The 17,490-nt window shown below is 43.2% G+C and overlaps 1 protein-coding gene and 1 long non-coding RNA gene across 3 annotated transcripts; one reads left to right on the top strand and one right to left on the bottom strand.

Annotated features, from left to right (window-relative positions):
• Positions 1-7,933: 7,933 nt before the first annotated feature.
• On the bottom strand, positions 7,934-12,030 carry LOC123043242 (UMP-CMP kinase 2). 2 transcript variants are annotated; one of them, XM_044465631.1, is made up of 9 exons: positions 11,660-12,029; positions 11,443-11,487; positions 11,306-11,345; positions 10,995-11,112; positions 10,735-10,891; positions 10,102-10,182; positions 9,507-9,614; positions 8,839-8,903; positions 7,934-8,228 (listed from the first exon to the last, which is right to left on the bottom strand). In XM_044465631.1, exons 1-9 carry the CDS (start codon positions 11,768-11,770, stop codon positions 8,222-8,224), a joined length of 732 nt encoding a protein of 243 aa, XP_044321566.1. In that variant the 5' UTR covers positions 11,771-12,029; the 3' UTR covers positions 7,934-8,221. The 2 variants fall into 2 exon arrangements, with proteins under 2 accessions (XP_044321566.1, XP_044321567.1); XM_044465632.1 differs by lacking the exon at positions 7,934-8,228 and having other exon boundaries at positions 8,835-8,903; positions 11,660-12,030.
• A 388-nt stretch (positions 12,031-12,418) lies between these two features.
• On the top strand, positions 12,419-13,288 carry LOC123043243 (uncharacterized). The gene is made up of 3 exons (XR_006419107.1): positions 12,419-12,508; positions 12,904-13,076; positions 13,175-13,288. It is a non-coding gene; the product is annotated as an uncharacterized lncRNA (long non-coding RNA).
• Positions 13,289-17,490: the final 4,202 nt, after the last annotated feature.

Raw genomic sequence — 17,490 nt, 5'->3', positions numbered from 1 at the left:
TTAATCAGTATATCTGGAAATTTAAACACTGCCCATTTATCAGTTCAGATATGTACATCGTCTTTAATATGGATATTTATTTGTGGGAGTAATAAGCAAAGATTGTTACAAAGTTTTTCTCTCTTTTTTTTTGAAATTTTTGAAAAGATGTTCGATGTGGCAAAAAAAAAAAGGACCACAATAGTTGGCGAACGTTCGCTGGGAGGGGTGGTATTTGTGAGCGTTTTCTGGAAAGAACATTTTGCGGCAAAACAAGCAGAATTTGCCATCTCCTACCACCTAAAAATGCCTTAGAAAACATTCACTTGTCATCCCCTCCCAGAAAACGTCCGCCACTTAGTATTTCCGAAAAGGGGGCCCCACTCAAAATTTTGAACCTTTTTTGTTTCCATTCATTCTTTTTGGTGCGGCGAAGGGGGAGACAGACAAATTTTGAATGTAGGATTTGTGACATTTGGTTTGGAGCATCATCGCCGATTGGAATGCACACAAAACTAATTTTTGCGAGACATGACATTCTATTTTCATAAGTTCCTATTACAAATCATCATGATCTCCATAACACATATACGAGTTGGAAGGAGATTTGTGTGCACACGAGATGAGCAGCAGAGATGAGAAGGGGTGAAAGATAGCAGAGTGGATATGCCGATTTGAAGAATCACCAAACTACATATGGTAAACAACTATTAATTTTCACAAGGGATATTCCGGCATTTTAACAATGGTTGCTAGGTACGAAGAATTTCTTTCTGTGGGACTTGGCAGTCCTTCCACTCAATTTGTTCAACACACAAGCGGGTATATATATGGCATATACAGTACAATACAAGACCCAAAGGCACATAAGAGGATTTGTGGCTCTCGGGTGTGCCACACACCCTAGCTATATGAATATAGCATTAAAAACCTATTAGAAAATTTTAAAAATTCAAAAAAATTGTAATATGAAACCTGGGTGCCTGTTGTACACCCATGTTCATTTTCATGGGGAATGGGTGCCCGTGTTAATGTCAGTAAAAAGAACAAAAGAAATTGTATTTATAGAAAAAACAATTGGATGTAACGTATGTCGGACCGGAATTCCCGCGCCATGGATACCACGGGCACCCATTCCCCCCCCCCCCCCCCCCAGAAAATGAAACAGGAGTACAATGGGCACCTAGGTTTCATATCCCAAAAATTCTGATTTTTTTCCTGATATTTCATTTAATGCTAGTCTCATATAGGGGTGCGTGACACCCGGGTGCTCCAATGCATTCCCCACAAAGGCACACAACCTTATCCCTGTCAATCGAAGGCTCGTCCCACATTGATAAATATGACTTGGCAGTGGGACCAGCAAGAGCAGCGTTCCAAACATCCCCTTGTTCTTTATTTGGAGGATCGATGTCCCTCCATCCAACATTGCTTGGTTGATTGCCACAAGGACGCAGGGCTGAGATTCCTGGTCCTGGAATTTTGGAATTTTGCCCGCAACTTGCAGCTAGCTGCGTCCCTGTCCTTCCTAGTGAATCACCTTCGCCCGTTGTTTGGGGCACAGGACAAAAACACCCAGCTAATCATGGATTCATAGGGAGGGAGGGGGTCATAATCCTGGATAGCTTTCACCGTTAGCGGCAGCTAGTTGGTTAATCATGCAGGCTAACACGAGGTTAGTAGAGTCCAAAATGGACCTTTCCTCTGTTTTACCATCTCCGTCTGGCAAACAAGATGTGGCTTCATAGTACTCCCTTCATTTTAAAATATAGTGCGTTCATATTTTTTGAGGTCCAATTTTAACCATAAGTTTAACCAACGAGACCGACTGCAGCGGGAGAAAAAATTATATAATTGAAAACTTCTTTTGAATTCGAATTCATTGATATAACTTTTGCTCCCGCCGCATTCGGTCTCGTTGGTTAAATTTATGGTCAAAGCTGAAGCACGGAAATAGAGGAAACACTATATTTTAGACTGGAGGGAGTAGTTAATTGCAGAATGCTCCCACTATGAAACCTTTGATTTTCATTCTGAAAAAAAAAACTTCCCTTTTCCGAAAAATGACATTGCAATAATTCCTCCCTTTGGGAAAGTGGGGGCGATTTGGGGGTGTGTTCGTAGATCAGCAGAGTGTGAGTATCCTCACTACTTAGTGGACTAAGAACACCAATTTTTAGGAGTATCAGCTAGCTGGTTAATCACGCTGGCCAACACGCGGTTAAGAGCTCACTAGATTCTAGAATAGATCATTTTCTCCGCTTTATTACCTTCATCTCACAACTTTAACTATAAATTTAACCAACGGGATCGACTGCAGCGGGAGAAAAAATATATATAATTGAAACCTTCTTCTTTTGAATACGAATTCGCTGATATAACTTTTGCTCCCGCCGCATTCGGTCTCGTTGGTTAAATTTATGGTCAAAGCTGAAGCACGGAAATAGAGGAAACACTATATTTTAGACCGGAGGGAGTAGTTAATTGCAGAATGCTCCCACTATAAAACCTTTGATTTTCATTCTGAAAAAAAAACCTTCCATTTTCCGAAAAATGACATTGCAATATTTCATCCCTTTGGGAAAGTGGGGGCGATTTGGGGGTGTGTTCGTAGATCAGCAGAGTGTGAGTATCCTCGCTACTACTTAGTGGACTAAGAACACCAATTTTTAGGAGTATCAGCTAGCTGGTTAATCACGCTGGCCAACACGCGGTTAAGAGCTCACTAGATTCTAGAATAGATCATTTTCTCCGCTTTATTACCTTCATCTCACAACTTTAACTATAAAGTTAACCAACGGGATCGACTGCAGCGGGAGAAAAAAAATATATAATTGAAACCTTCTTCTTTTGAATACGAATTCGCTGATATAACTTTTGCTCCCGCCGCATTCGGTCTCGTTGGTTAAATTTATGGTCAAAGCTGAAGCACGGAAATAGAGGAAACACTATATTTTAGACCGGAGGGAGTAGTTAATTGCAGAATGCTCCCACTATAAAACCTTTGATTTTCATTCTGAAAAAAAAAACCTTCCATTTTCCGAAAAATGACATTGCAATATTTCATCCCTTTGGGAAAGTGGGGGCGATTTGGGGGTGTGTTCGTAGATCAGCAGAGTGTGAGTATCCTCGCTACTACTTAGTGGACTAAGAACACCAATTTTTAGGAGTATCAGCTAGCTGGTTAATCACGCTGGCCAACACGCGGTTAAGAGCTCACTAGATTCTAGAATAGATCATTTTCTCCGCTTTATTACCTTCATCTCACAACTTTAACTATAAATTTAACCAACGGGATCGACTGCAGCGGGAGAAAAAATATATATAATTGAAACCTTCTTCTTTTGAATACGAATTCGCTGATATAACTTTTGCTCCCGCCGCATTCGGTCTCGTTGGTTAAATTTATGGTCAAAGCTGAAGCACGGAAATAGAGGAAACACTATATTTTAGACCGGAGGGAGTAGTTAATTGCAGAATGCTCCCACTATAAAACCTTTGATTTTCATTCTGAAAAAAAAACCTTCCATTTTCCGAAAAATGACATTGCAATATTTCATCCCTTTGGGAAAGTGGGGGCGATTTGGGGGTGTGTTCGTAGGATCAGCAGAGTGTGAGTATCCTCGCTACTACTTAGTGGACTAAGAACACCAATTTTTAGGAGTATCAGCTAGCTGGTTAATCACGCTGGCCAACACGCGGTTAAGAGCTCACTAGATTCTAGAATAGATCATTTTCTCCGCTTTATTACCTTCATCTCACAACTTTAACTATAAATTTAACCAACGGGATCGACTGCAGCGGGAGAAAAAATATATATAATTGAAACCTTCTTCTTTTGAATACGAATTCGCTGATATAACTTTTGCTCCCGCCGCATTCGGTCTCGTTGGTTAAATTTATGGTCAAAGCTGAAGCACGGAAATAGAGGAAACACTATATTTTAGACCGGAGGGAGTAGTTAATTGCAGAATGCTCCCACTATAAAACCTTTGATTTTCATTCTGAAAAAAAAACCTTCCATTTTCCGAAAAATGACATTGCAATATTTCATCCCTTTGGGAAAGTGGGGGCGATTTGGGGGTGTGTTCGTAGGATCAGCAGAGTGTGAGTATCCTCGCTACTACTTAGTGGACTAAGAACACCAATTTTTAGGAGTATCAGCTAGCTGGTTAATCACGCTGGCCAACACGCGGTTAAGAGCTCACTAGATTCTAGAATAGATCATTTTCTCCGCTTTATTACCTTCATCTCACAACTTTAACTATAAATTTAACCAACGGGATCGACTGCAGCGGGAGAAAAAAATATATAATTGAAACCTTCTTCTTTTGAATACGAATTCGCTGATATAACTTTTGCTCCCGCCGCATTCGGTCTCGTTGGTTAAATTTATGGTCAAAGCTGAAGCACGGAAATAGAGGAAACACTATATTTTAGACCGGAGGGAGTAGTTAATTGCAGAATGCTCCCACTATAAAACCTTTGATTTTCATTCTGAAAAAAAAAACCTTCCATTTTCCGAAAAATGACATTGCAATATTTCATCCCTTTGGGAAAGTGGGGGCGATTTGGGGGTGTGTTCGTAGATCAGCAGAGTGTGAGTATCCTCGCTACTACTTAGTGGACTAAGAACACCAATTTTTAGGAGTATCAGCTAGCTGGTTAATCACGCTGGCCAACACGCGGTTAAGAGCTCACTAGATTCTAGAATAGATCATTTTCTCCGCTTTATTACCTTCATCTCACAACTTTAACTATAAATTTAACCAACGGGATCGACTGCAGCGGGAGAAAAAATATATATAATTGAAACCTTCTTCTTTTGAATACGAATTCGCTGATATAACTTTTGCTCCCGCCGCATTCGGTCTCGTTGGTTAAATTTATGGTCAAAGCTGAAGCACGGAAATAGAGGAAACACTATATTTTAGACCGGAGGGAGTAGTTAATTGCAGAATGCTCCCACTATAAAACCTTTGATTTTCATTTTGAAAAAAAAACCCTTCCATTTTCCGAAAAATGACATTGCAATATTTCATCCCTTTGGGAAAGTGGGGGCGATTTGGGGGTGTGTTCGTAGGATCAGCAGAGTGTGAGTATCCTCGCTACTACTTAGTGGACTAAGAACACCAATTTTTAGGAGTATCAGCTAGCTGGTTAATCACGCTGGCCAACGCGCGGTTAAGAGCTCACTAGATTCTAGAATAGATCATTTTCTCCGCTTTATTACCTTCATCTCACAACTTTAACTATAAATTTAACCAACGGGATCGACTGCAGCGGGAGAAAAAAAATATATAATTGAAACCTTCTTCTTTTGAATACGAATTCGCTGATATAACTTTTGCTCCCGCCGCATTCGGTCTCGTTGGTTAAATTTATGGTCAAAGCTGAATCACGGAAATAGAGGAAACACTATATTTTAGACCGGAGGGAGTAGTTAATTGCAGAATGCTCCCACTATGAAACCTTTGATTTTCATTCTGAAAAAAAAAACCTTCCATTTTCCGAAAAATGACATTGCAATATTTCATCCCTTTGGGAAAGTGGGGGCGATTTGGGGGTGTGTTCGTAGGATCAGCAGAGTGTGAGTATCCTCGCTACTACTTAGTGGACTAAGAACACCAATTTTTAGGAGTATCAGCTAGCTGGTTAATCACGCTGGCCAACACGCGGTTAAGAGCTCACTAGATTCTAGAATAGATCATTTTCTCCGCTTTATTACCTTCATCTCACAACTTTAACTATAAATTTAACCAACGGGGTCGACTGCAGCGGGAGAAAAAAAATTTATAATTGAAACCTTCTTCTTTTGAATACGAATTCGCTGATATAACTTTTGCTCCCGCCGCATTCGGTCTCGTTGGTTAAATTTATGGTCAAAGCTGAAGCACGGAAATAGAGGAAACACTATATTTTAGACCGGAGGGAGTAGTTAATTGCAGAATGCTCCCACTATGAAACCTTTGATTTTCATTCTGAAAAAAAAACCTTCCATTTTCCGAAAAATGACATTGCAATATTTCATCCCTTTGGGAAAGTGGGGGCGATTTGGGGGTGTGTTCGTAGGATCAGCAGAGTGTGAGTATCCTCGCTACTACTTAGTGGACTAAGAACACCAATTTTTAGGAGTATCAGCTAGCTGGTTAATCACGCTGGCCAACACGCGGTTAAGAGCTCACTAGATTCTAGAATAGATCATTTTCTCCGCTTTATTACCTTCATCTCACAACACAAAACGTTTTTAAAGAGTCATAATGATCGGATGAATGCCACACATGACACCCTTGTTTTTCCTTGCGAAGTACACATGACATTCGAGTTCAAGTAGCGCTCCCTCCAATCAGTGGCGGAGACAGGGGGTGCCAACCAGGGCCCTGCCCCCCCCCCCTCCCCTCCCTTAACATGAATGATTTAAGCCTGGAATGATAGTAACAGTGATCTGTTTTTGCTAAAACGGTGTTTTTTGATGGATTGGCCCTCCCTAACAAGGTTTAACAATACTTGCCCCCCCTTGTCTGAATTTTCTGGCTCCGCCACTGCCTCCAATTCACACATTCATGAAGTTCCGGATGTAGTTTTGGTCAAGTTTGAACCCATTTTTCCCTTTCAAAAGTCTTCATTACAAGTGTGAAGATCTCTGTCTATAGATTTGCCTAAAATGTACATTCATACATTCTGCTAGGTTCTACTCCCTCCGTCTCAAAATAAGTGACTCAACTTTGTACTAGCTCTAGTATAAATTTGTACTAAGCTCAAGACACTTATTCTGGGACGAAGGGACTATAATGTAATTATATATTGCGGGAGAAAATAATAGTCACATTTATGTGTGTCTTTTTTCCGCGGGGGCACATTTTATGTTTTCTTGATTGTGTGGATGTGCAAAACGCCATCTTTTTTCGGAGACAAGCACTTCAACTCCCCCTCTTTTGGGGGGATGGAAAGATATAGATGAGAAATTTTTGGCTGGCTATGACATGCCCGGTTGGAGTTTTGCTCCCCAAAAGTCTTCACATGACCTCACTCCATGGAGTCATGGCAGCTTGGTGCAGTCGATGCCGACGTTGCTCGTGACGAATCATCTTTCTCTCCATGCCTAGATTCCAACACAAATTTCAGGTTCACCTCAACCTCTTCATTCCCCGGATTATGTGCGTGCGATCGAGACAGTTTTCACATGCCCGGATTATGTACCTAGCCAAAAAAATAATAATAACGCTGCGATTTTTCCGCGTTTCGCGATCATCTATGTTGCCTTCGCGTGTGTGTTCATATCAATTTCGCGTGTTCCACTCGCAATCATGCGTGCTGCCTTTGCATATATTCCAATCGAATTCGTGTGTTCCATTCCTAGGATCCAAAGAGGCCCTCCGAGAAGTCCACCTGTCAGCGCGACGATGACGATGACGACACGCCGGCTCTGTAGCAAGTGCCAGGTGCCCGCGCTCCATGGCTTGCAAGGCGATGATGCAGGCAAGAAAAATGAGTCAATAGTAGCAGAGCTTTCTCCTCCCGTGGAGTGCACAGACAGACAATCTTTTGGAAACGGGGAGTTTTTAGATTAGACTTGGCGTGCAAGCGCCGGCGCTCCACATTTTTTTTTTCTTTCAAGATCGCATCAGCTAAACCTAAACGGCCGGTCAAGAACTGACAAAAACACGCCGGCGGTTCACACTAACTAAATCCAAACGTACACTCTCTTTTCCCTTGAGTCAAATCACTAGTTTATCGAACGCCTGCAGTTCTCACCTCGTATACAAATAGCAGATTGTCACCAGACAAGCACGGCGCACATACAACAATATCATATTCTAGTAAAAAAAACAACAACAGGGCAGGCATATACTCCCTCCGTCCAAAAATACTTGTCATCAAAATAGATAAAAGAGATGTATCTAGAACTAAAATATGTCCCATTTTGATGACAAGTATTTCCAGACGGAGGGAGTATATTGTTAGGGTGTTGGAAGAAAAATATCATTGTAGCAGTATTGCTGCCATACCAGCGTATCATGCGCTATACCGTGGCGCGCGACGGGAGCGTGAGGGTTAGGGTTTATCATAGCGGGCTGAGCGTTTCACCGGGGGCCCTCTGTTTTCACAGGCATGGACCGTGTATCAGAATATGTACAATTATTATGCCAAGACATGTAAAAGTAAATAAGGAAAGGAAGAGAATTTCCGCCAGGCGTAACTCTGATTCCCCCGGCTCCTGCGGAAGACGACGACAGCCTCCTCATAGCCTGCAAACAGGGCGAAACGGTCAAATCATTGCAACTCTCTTTTACTTATTATATTAGATAGAAGAAGATGCCGGTATTGCTTAGTCAAACGTGTCGAGAAACTAGCTACATGGAAAGGGTTCGGCGAGTCAGCTAGATGACAAAGTTAGCTACGTTGCAACCCCCTGGACCTCTTCTTCCTTATCCATCAATCAACAAGGCAGATGCTACTTTGTTCATTCATTTTGCTTGCCAGTTTGTCTTTCTTTATTGTGCACAATGAACACAAATGGCAAGGATCAGAAATTCAGTCTCTTTCTACCTACAAGCAATATCCTTTTGCTTATAGCGACGGCCTGCCCTAGCTGCAATGGCAGGCTTGGTATAAAGAACTCGTCATCACTTGTTAATGTATTGAAAAGTGTGGGTGCTGCAGCTTAGGCATTTAATTGGAAGGGTTAGGATATGCTAAATATGTGAAGACTGAAAACTTTCAGAACTAATTTGGCACTAGAAAATGATATGCAAGCAATCAGAAATCAGATGATGCAAGAATGTGCACCTCCTTCAGGAGAGCGGACATAGTCACAGTATATGAGAGGAATTCCGTGTCTTGAACATCAGGATTTACCTTAAGGTGGAAAACAACTTGCGAACTGCTTCAAAGATTTCATCTTCAGTTCCCGTTGCGTTTATCTGCATGGAGTTCAACAAGTACTCTTAGACACCCTAAAGGTCAAGTCTCGAAAATAAATAAGACATCCTACAGATCCTGAATACGAGTGATATACAGAATATGTTACTGTGTTATATCCCTGATATGTACCCCTTCTGAAGAGATTAGCAATCTCTTCCAAAATGAGTGAATTGCAGACACTCATCTAATATCAAATAAATAGGCAGATCTCTGATCTCACTCCCCTCCCCACACCATAGAAAAATGGTCTTACGGTTATATGAATTCAGAACATGAGGGAATCGCATCCTGGCTCTACCCCTCTGTCCTATGACTCCCAGGACATACTATCCTGCTATTTATACTTAGGTGACCCATATGTTTGAGGTTTCTGAAATATATATTGGCATTTGTACATGTTCAAGAGAATAAGCCAGGTATAGTTTAATGCTGCACCTTAAGAGACCTTTTTAATCAACTTCTAGAACAAAGGGTAGAGCTCTGTTTCCGTGTGAAGGAAATAAGAAAATGCATGTCAAAAAGTAAAGGTACGGTTCATAAAAGAAAGGTACAAGAAGTGCTCCTGTCCAGGACACTCTGCGTAAAATAAATAGATTAATTACCTTGTGTGCCTTTCCCCTTGAAGAGTAGTACTCAACAACAGGAAGATTCAAACTCTCGAACACTTTTAGACGCTTCTTGATTGTCTCAATGTTATCATCAACTCGTCCCTAAGACGCATACATGAGATAATCGAAAAAAACAGAAACAAATAGAGAGATCAATTTAATGTGATATATTTTATTTATTATTTTTAAAGGAAACTCCACTAGAGCATTAATGAATCTCCCATTATGATATGCACGAGCTACACTGATGAGATTAGTGTTTCTTCTCTTCAATTTAAATGACATATGAAGAAGAAAGAGCTACACTGATGAGATTAGTGTTTCTTCTCTTCAATTTAGATGACATATGAAGAAGAAAATCATTTGTGGCAATCCACAAGGAATATCCTTTAGGAATGTTAATATTTCATGTTAGTTAAGAGAGAGGGAGTAATAAGAAGATAATTGTCAAAGCCGAAAGTAACGGCTGGGAAATAAAATCTTAGAAAAACACATATCAAGTAAGTTCCGAATAAGAATTGAAAAATGTACAGTACTTATATAGTGTATAAATAGCACAATTTACTCCAGAGATAGTACAAAGACCAACCTGGTTACGGCTTAGGAGACGTTTAACCATCTCATCCTCAGGACAGTCAAAGAAAAGCACAAGGTCTGGTTCAGTTCCAGTCTGAAATTTATTAGTCAACATATCAGAACAGGACCATGCAATCTACATTTATCTGACTAACAATTATTGAGTGGACAACAATGAAACATATCTTAGTTGGTATGCCAGTGTCTTCTTATTGCCCGACCACAGAACACACATTTTCTTTGATATAAATGCTTGTATTAGTTGTTGAGATGCAACCATACATCCACCATAGTGGGGCTAACATAACTGTGGACTACTGCATAAAACCTAAAAGTGCATCACTCTAGAGCAGGACATAGTTATTGATTTGCTACTAAAAAAAATACATACATAAGAAACTGCTGATTGCATACCGTACACTGGCAGTTTTGGGCCAGCATATTGGCATAAAAAATGTAAAGACAAGTGTGTATACACAAATGTTACAGTCACAAGAGCTACAAAACTTGAAGATTCACCTGTTATCAGCCTTCCCGAAAACTGAACAGAAACTGTTGAACATCATGGACTTATCCATCTCATCACATACTATTTCAATTAATAGAAAGTTCTGGACCAGTAATGCAAGCCAAACAGAAAACTTACTATTTTTTCAAAGGCAATTCTGTTTTCCTCACACCTTGGGAAACCATCAATAAGAACCCTTTTAGCAGAGCTTGATTCAATTGCTTTTCTGACAAGCTCAACAGTTATCTCTGATGGAACAATCCTCCCTTCCCTTATTATCTCTAGGATCCACTCCCTGGCAAATGCCATGGCACTGACATATCAATTGACCGAACCATGCATGTGCGTGTGGGTCATTATAAGGCTATATCAGAGGATTGAACGGAAAGAGGTATTACCCATGATCAGTGCCCGAAGATATTTCATTGCGCAGAAGGTCACCAGCACTCACATGAGAAAATCCAAAATCCGAAGCGATCCTACTACATTGCGTTCCTTTCCCACTCCCAGGTCCCCCTACATGCAGGATCTTGATTAGATCATGTGAACATTTGAAATTTGAGCGCCACAACACAATCCAACTTGAAACAGCACTTATTGTCATGGGAGGGAAGGGATCCACAGTTTACTCTACACAGGATATGCATGGAATTTATAAATGTGAAACCAACCCTGCAACATTCTGGGAGTAAAAGCAGGGAAGAATTACCTAAGACGAAAGCGATGAACGGCCTGTCACCATCGCTTCCCTACAGAATGAACAGACGGCACATCGCCAAATTATTCACAAGAACTCTGCAAGATTTGTCACAAATAATAAGAATGCAGGCTTGGGAACGAACGTACAGCTAGGGACGTGAAGAGCCTGAGCAGATTCGGGGCCGGCGGTTTCTGCGAAGAGAACAGTCAGGCGGATGAGCATCTAGGAGCGAGAGGAACGTATTGACCCCCAATGGAGCGAGAGAGGCGAGCACGCCAGATCCGGTCCGGCCACGTTGTGCGCGCGTGCGAGGCGTTCGACGAAATGCGCAGGAGGAAAAGGAAAGGGGAACCGTGGGGTTACCTCGGCGTGGGTGGGGAGGAGGAGGTGGTGCTGCTGGTGGTGGCAGGAGGAAGCGACGGCGGAGGAGCACGGGGATCGGAGGAGAAGGGAGCTCAGCCGCCGCCTCAGCATCCCGACGCCGATCGCTCCCGCCTTGCTTGCCGTGCAGGGCAGGACAGAGGAGAAGCAAGGGGGGCTCGCCGTTCACCCCAGCCGCGGGAGGGGCCGAACGGCCGAGGTCGGCGGAGGGAGGGGCGGCGGCGAGCGGCCGTCGACTTGGCGTGGCGGGGAGCGGGGCCGGGACGGGGAGAGTTCGTCGTTTCTTTTCCTTTTCGGAGCTGCTTCTAATCGATGAAAGTGAAAAAAAAATGCCTTTTCCGCTTCGCGTGTCAGGCAGCGTGGAATATCTTGTGCTTTTAGCAAGGGGAAGCATGATGAATTGTCAAAAGCATAAATTGTTAGTATTTTTTATGGGTTGCGATAACTGCCACACGTGTGGCATGGATACGAACCCGCCCACACGCCTCGTGTGGCGTGAACAGGAACCCGCCCGCACGACCGCGTCCGGGCGCGCAATTGCACAGCCCGCACGTCCGGTGTGTGGCAACCCCGTCCGCACTGCTCCATCCGGGCCACACGACCCGCTGCCCGCACGACCCAGCCGTTCCCGTCCTCGCTCGATCGCCTCTCTCGACTGCCGCCATCGTCCCCCACCTCTCAAACACCTACCTCCGTCGCCGGCCTTCTCTGGTTGCCATGGAAACCAAAGCAGATTCGTAGGGCAAACCCACCGCAAACCACACCCCAACCCTCCCCAGCCCCAGCCCCCCACTCCAATCCAGCCCTTCAGAGACGATCAGCTAAAATCAGGTGAAAAATCTCCCGATCTCATCCTTCTCATCCTTCAGGCTGAAAATCTCCCCGATCTTGTACTGGATCCATGCTATAGGGGGTGGCAACACCAGTAGTTCTGAGATCCAGTAGTTTTGTGATCTACGTGTTGAGATTAACTTAAGTTCCTAGTTTGATTGACACAAGTAGTTGGGTAGGCAAATGGATGAGTAGGAATCCCTAAAAAAGGAGAGGAAGGACAATTTTGGAATAAAGGGGGTGGGAAAAATTAATTGCCACTTGTGTACAACGACAGTTGCCACCTTTCGTTGTCAATAGCTGCCACCTAGTTGACCTGTTGCTTGCCATCCCTATCTGCAAGCAGCAGAAGAATACAATTCTTGTGGATTGTTGATGCGTTCTTGATCATGCAGTGATTGAGAACATATTGGAAAGAAGTGAGACACGGAAAGAATGAATCACAAAGATGGCGCTGATACTTGGGGTTCTCAAAGGCCAGAAACGCCCCCTTGGGATGCATCAGAGTACAGTCAACTCATCTCTGCAGGGCCGTTGCTGCCACTACTAGAACAATATGCAGACATTGGTATGACGCGTGATAACAAAAAGAAGAGAACAGTTGCCATCTTCGTAACGATGAAGATGACATTCTACTTATGTCATGCATTGTCATTTTTTTCGCAGGTTCTTATGACCAAAACACTCTCAGGGGGCCCCCGTGGCAAGTTCAGTCACAAGGCGCTAACACTGACAAATGTACGGGTAGCCAACTTCAACTAGCTAATATGGCTAATCAAGGTAATGCATACGAAAAAAGAGCACATATTGGTGTGGACATGAAAAATGAACATGCAAAAAAATGGCAAAAGGACTCACGAGTTATCAGGGGTGAAAAATGCAGAGCCTTCATGCAGCACGTGGCATCAGGCAGCACCCATGTACCTGCCATCGACGTCATACACAGGTGAGTCCATAAAAAAGTGAAGTTGCGGATGCTCAATTAGCAGAAGGAGCATGGTTGACAATTGCACTTTCCATGACTGGACATCTACAATTGACATGGTTAAATAACTGCAGTTGTCATCCCTGGACAACTGTTGTTGCCATCTATGGACAACCGCAGTTGCCACGGAGGAAGAACTGCAGTTGCCATGCCAGTGTAACTGCAGTTGTTATGCCATGACAATTGTAGTTGCCATGGAGGAACAACTGCAGTTGCCATACCAATGCAACTACAGTTGCCATGCCAGGAAAATTGCAGTTGCCACATCAGGGGCAACTACAGTTCCCGTGCTAGCACAAACTGCATTTGCCATGAATTGACCAACCACTACTATGCTTACACGTTATTACAGTGGTGGTAACCGGGCAAACGTCTCGTGGCAAGATTCACAAATTGCAGGTGGAGCACGTCATTTTGGTGTCACAGACCACACAAGATGGTCACATGCAGCACAACAAGGTAAGGAAAAAAACTGAACCACAAAACAGCACTACATTTGTTTTGGTGGCAAAAAAAAGCACGTGCCAAAAAAAGAATTGAAGCAGTGATGGTGGACAAGAACGAAGCATAAAACACTGAAAAGTGGTTGCGTGCAAAATGAGTCATGTATTGTCTTTGAAAAATTGCCAACTGCTAAAAGCATGTATGCATCACTAATGGTTGAACACATTTCGCCTAGTGAGATCAATCTTATAATGCAGTAGTTTTGTTGCTAGAACACAGTGATTGCCATTTGTTGGTAGCAGTGTTTGCATGAATGCAGGACTGCAGCTGCCATGCATATAGAACCCAAGTCTTCGTACTAAAAAAAGGAGCTTGTTGTCGTGCATTGGCAAACAGTGGTTGCCATGTTTGTTGAACTGTAACTGCCATGACTAGACAGCTACATTTGCTACACATGTCCACGCGCAAACTGACATCTTGCTATTCGAATGATGTAATGCCAAATCACTCGACGTTAATGTCATCCGTTGCGATAAACATGTTATTCAAACAAAAAAAATCTTACTCTCATACCTGTTTTTTCCGTTACAGGGCCTACAACTACAGTGAACAGCGGCGCGGGCACATCTACTGCGGGAAGCTCTGAGCGCACAGAAGACGCGCTCCCCCAACCAGCAGACAATCATGCCGCAAATAATGCCGAGTCAGTGTCAGAAATGGCAATCATTCCAGCAATTCCCACAGCCACCCCTTTGAATCGATGAAACTGCTGCCGATACTGAAATGAATGATGAAACTGACGACGAGGCATAAGGGGATGAAGATGATGGGCAACCAGATATCATGGTACCTCAGCCACCATATGTTGGGCAAAGATTTGAATCGTTTGCAGAAGCAAAGGAATTCTACCAGACATATGCAAAGTTTCATGGGTTTGCCGTCAACACCGAATACCATAGAAAAATTAAGAAAACTAATGAGTACAACAGAGGTGAGATGTGGTGCCACAAGGTACGAAGGAACAAGAAAGGGAAAGGTGTTGCGCCTGTCGTTCCGAAACGAAAGAGAGGGATCATTCTCAAGACGGGTTGCCCTGTCCGGTGTAAGCTAAACATAGATGGAACACAATATGTGGTCACTGAGTATTTTGACGAGCACAACCACAAACTCATAAAGAAGTTTGATCTGGTCAAATTTCTGACCGCCCACAGAGGGTTCACCCCAGTCGAAAGGCAATTCGTAAAGCTGCTACATGATTGTAACATCGGTCCATCAAGAATGGTCCAGATACTATCACTCATCCAGCAAAAAGGGGAAACTGAGTAGCATGCCGTACATACCAGCTGACGTCACAAACCTACAGGCCAAGTACCATAGAGAGAGCAAGCTTGCTGACATAGAGGTCACAATGGCCTACTTCGATGAGAAAGCGAAGGAAGATCCAGATTTCTTCTACAGGATAAGATTGGACGATGAGGACCGTGTCAGGAACATGTATTGGGTGGATGGTGCTGCAAGGAGAGCCTACAAACATTTTCGAGATTGCATTTCATTCGACGCGATGTATCTGACTAATATGTACAAGATGCCATGCGCTCCGTTCATAGGAATAAATAACCACAATCAGTCATTGCAGTTCGGCTGCGGGCTCGTTCGGAACGAAGACACGGATGGGTACGTTTGGTTGTTCAAGACCTTCTTGGAGTGCATGGATGGACTTGCTCCGATGAACATAATAACAGACCAGGATTTCAGCATGCGTGCAGGCATATAGGAGGTATTTCCGTTGGCAGTGCACAGGCACTGCAGGTGGCACATTATAAAGAGGGCTGAAGAGACGCTAGGACCGTTCTTTGCTGACCGTCCAGAGCTCCACAAGGCGTTCGAGCTGTGCATGGACCACAACTTGACGGTGGAGGAGTTTGAAAGGAGCTGGATGGCCATGATTGAAACATATCAAGTCCAAGACAACAAGATGCTTGCTAACCTGTGGGAGAAGCGAATGTACTGGGTGCCAGTCTACTTCATGCAGTGCTTCTTTCCCTTTCTGCAGACTACGCAGTGCAGCGAGGGGTTCAATGCTGTTTTGAAGCGGTACGTGAGCCCTGGCAACTCATTGCTACAGTTTGTCAAGCAGTACACAGCTTTGCAACAAAAAATTCTGGGATCTGAGCTGCAGCAAGAAGCTACCACCGCGCTAAAGCAGCCAAAATTGCTAACGTATTTACCGATGGAGAGGCAAATGAGCAAGATATACACAAACAAGATCTTTAACAAGTAAGTCAGTTGCATTACAGTCTTATTTGCAAAAAAAGCACTAAGGCAGTAGGTGCCTTATAGGGTGCAATGCAGTTGCCATGATATGCAGTTGCCATGTGTAATGAAATACTGTTTGCCATGCTTACTCAATTGCAGTTGCCATGTTTAATGAAAAATTTGTTTGTCATGTTTAATGAAGTGCAGTTGCCATGTTTAATGCACTGTACTGCCATTGGGGCATGTTGGTATGCAAATGCCAATGTCAACTGAAAAACGTTATATTCTAGACACATTTGATGAAATGCAGTTGCCATGTTTTCTAAAAATGCAAAACTTCCATGTTTGTTGAAAAATGCAGTTGCCATGTTTACTCAACTGTAGATGCCATGTTCAATAAAAATTCAGTTGCCATGTTTTATGCAAAGGGCTTCCAGTGAGGAGTGTTGGTGTGGAAATGACAATGGTCAGTTGAAAATGCAATACAGTTGCCTTGTATAGTTTACTGCAGTTGCCATGTTCAGTGTACTATGTTTGCCATGTTTAGTGCACTATGTTTGCCATGTTTAGTATACTATGTTTGCCATGTTCAAACAAAAATCTATTTCTATTTCCATGACAACATAAGATGCTACAAAAAAAGATCACACGATAGTTTAATAGAAAACACACAAAACTTGCAGATTCAAGGAAGAAATAAAGCGTGCCAGCATGTTCACGGCTTTCCAGGCGGACGAACATACGTTCAAGGTGTGTTCTATTTTGGGCATGTCGGATTCAGAACCTGAAGACCCGGACAAAGGAAGGAACTACTTCGTGAAAGCCTCAATCGAACAAGGCAATACTACTGCCAATGCTGCAAGTTTGAACGGGACGACATTGTGTGTTGTCACATACTGAAAGTAATGGAGAACGCTGTGACACGCATGCCCCGCCATTTCATAAGGTGGCGATGGACTTGGGACGCTGACGACGCGTTTGCGCCGCAGACAACAAATGCAGTTCTGGCTGTGCATGACGAGAGACCTGAGGCAACCATGGAAGCCGTGAGGCATGTTGTGTTGACAAAGAACTATGCTGAGCTAATTGATGAAGCGTGCAAGAGTGATGAGACAACGAGAGTCGCAGAAAAACACAGGAAGGCCCTGAAAAGAGAGCTTGATGAGATCAAGAAGAGGAAAGCTGAGGAAGCCTTACACCGGTTCCCCCGCACATCAAGTGTGCCTTCATCCATGGGGCCATCATTTGAAAACTCTGAGATAGGATCTGGAACAGCAAGCACACAAACCCAGGTCAG

Source organism: Triticum aestivum, chromosome 2B (genome assembly GCF_018294505.1).
Source record: "Triticum aestivum cultivar Chinese Spring chromosome 2B, IWGSC CS RefSeq v2.1, whole genome shotgun sequence".
Classification (NCBI taxonomy): Eukaryota; Viridiplantae; Streptophyta; class Magnoliopsida; order Poales; family Poaceae; genus Triticum; species Triticum aestivum.
Note: the sequence above shows the minus strand (reverse complement) of the source record. Positions and strands in the feature narration are given on the sequence as shown.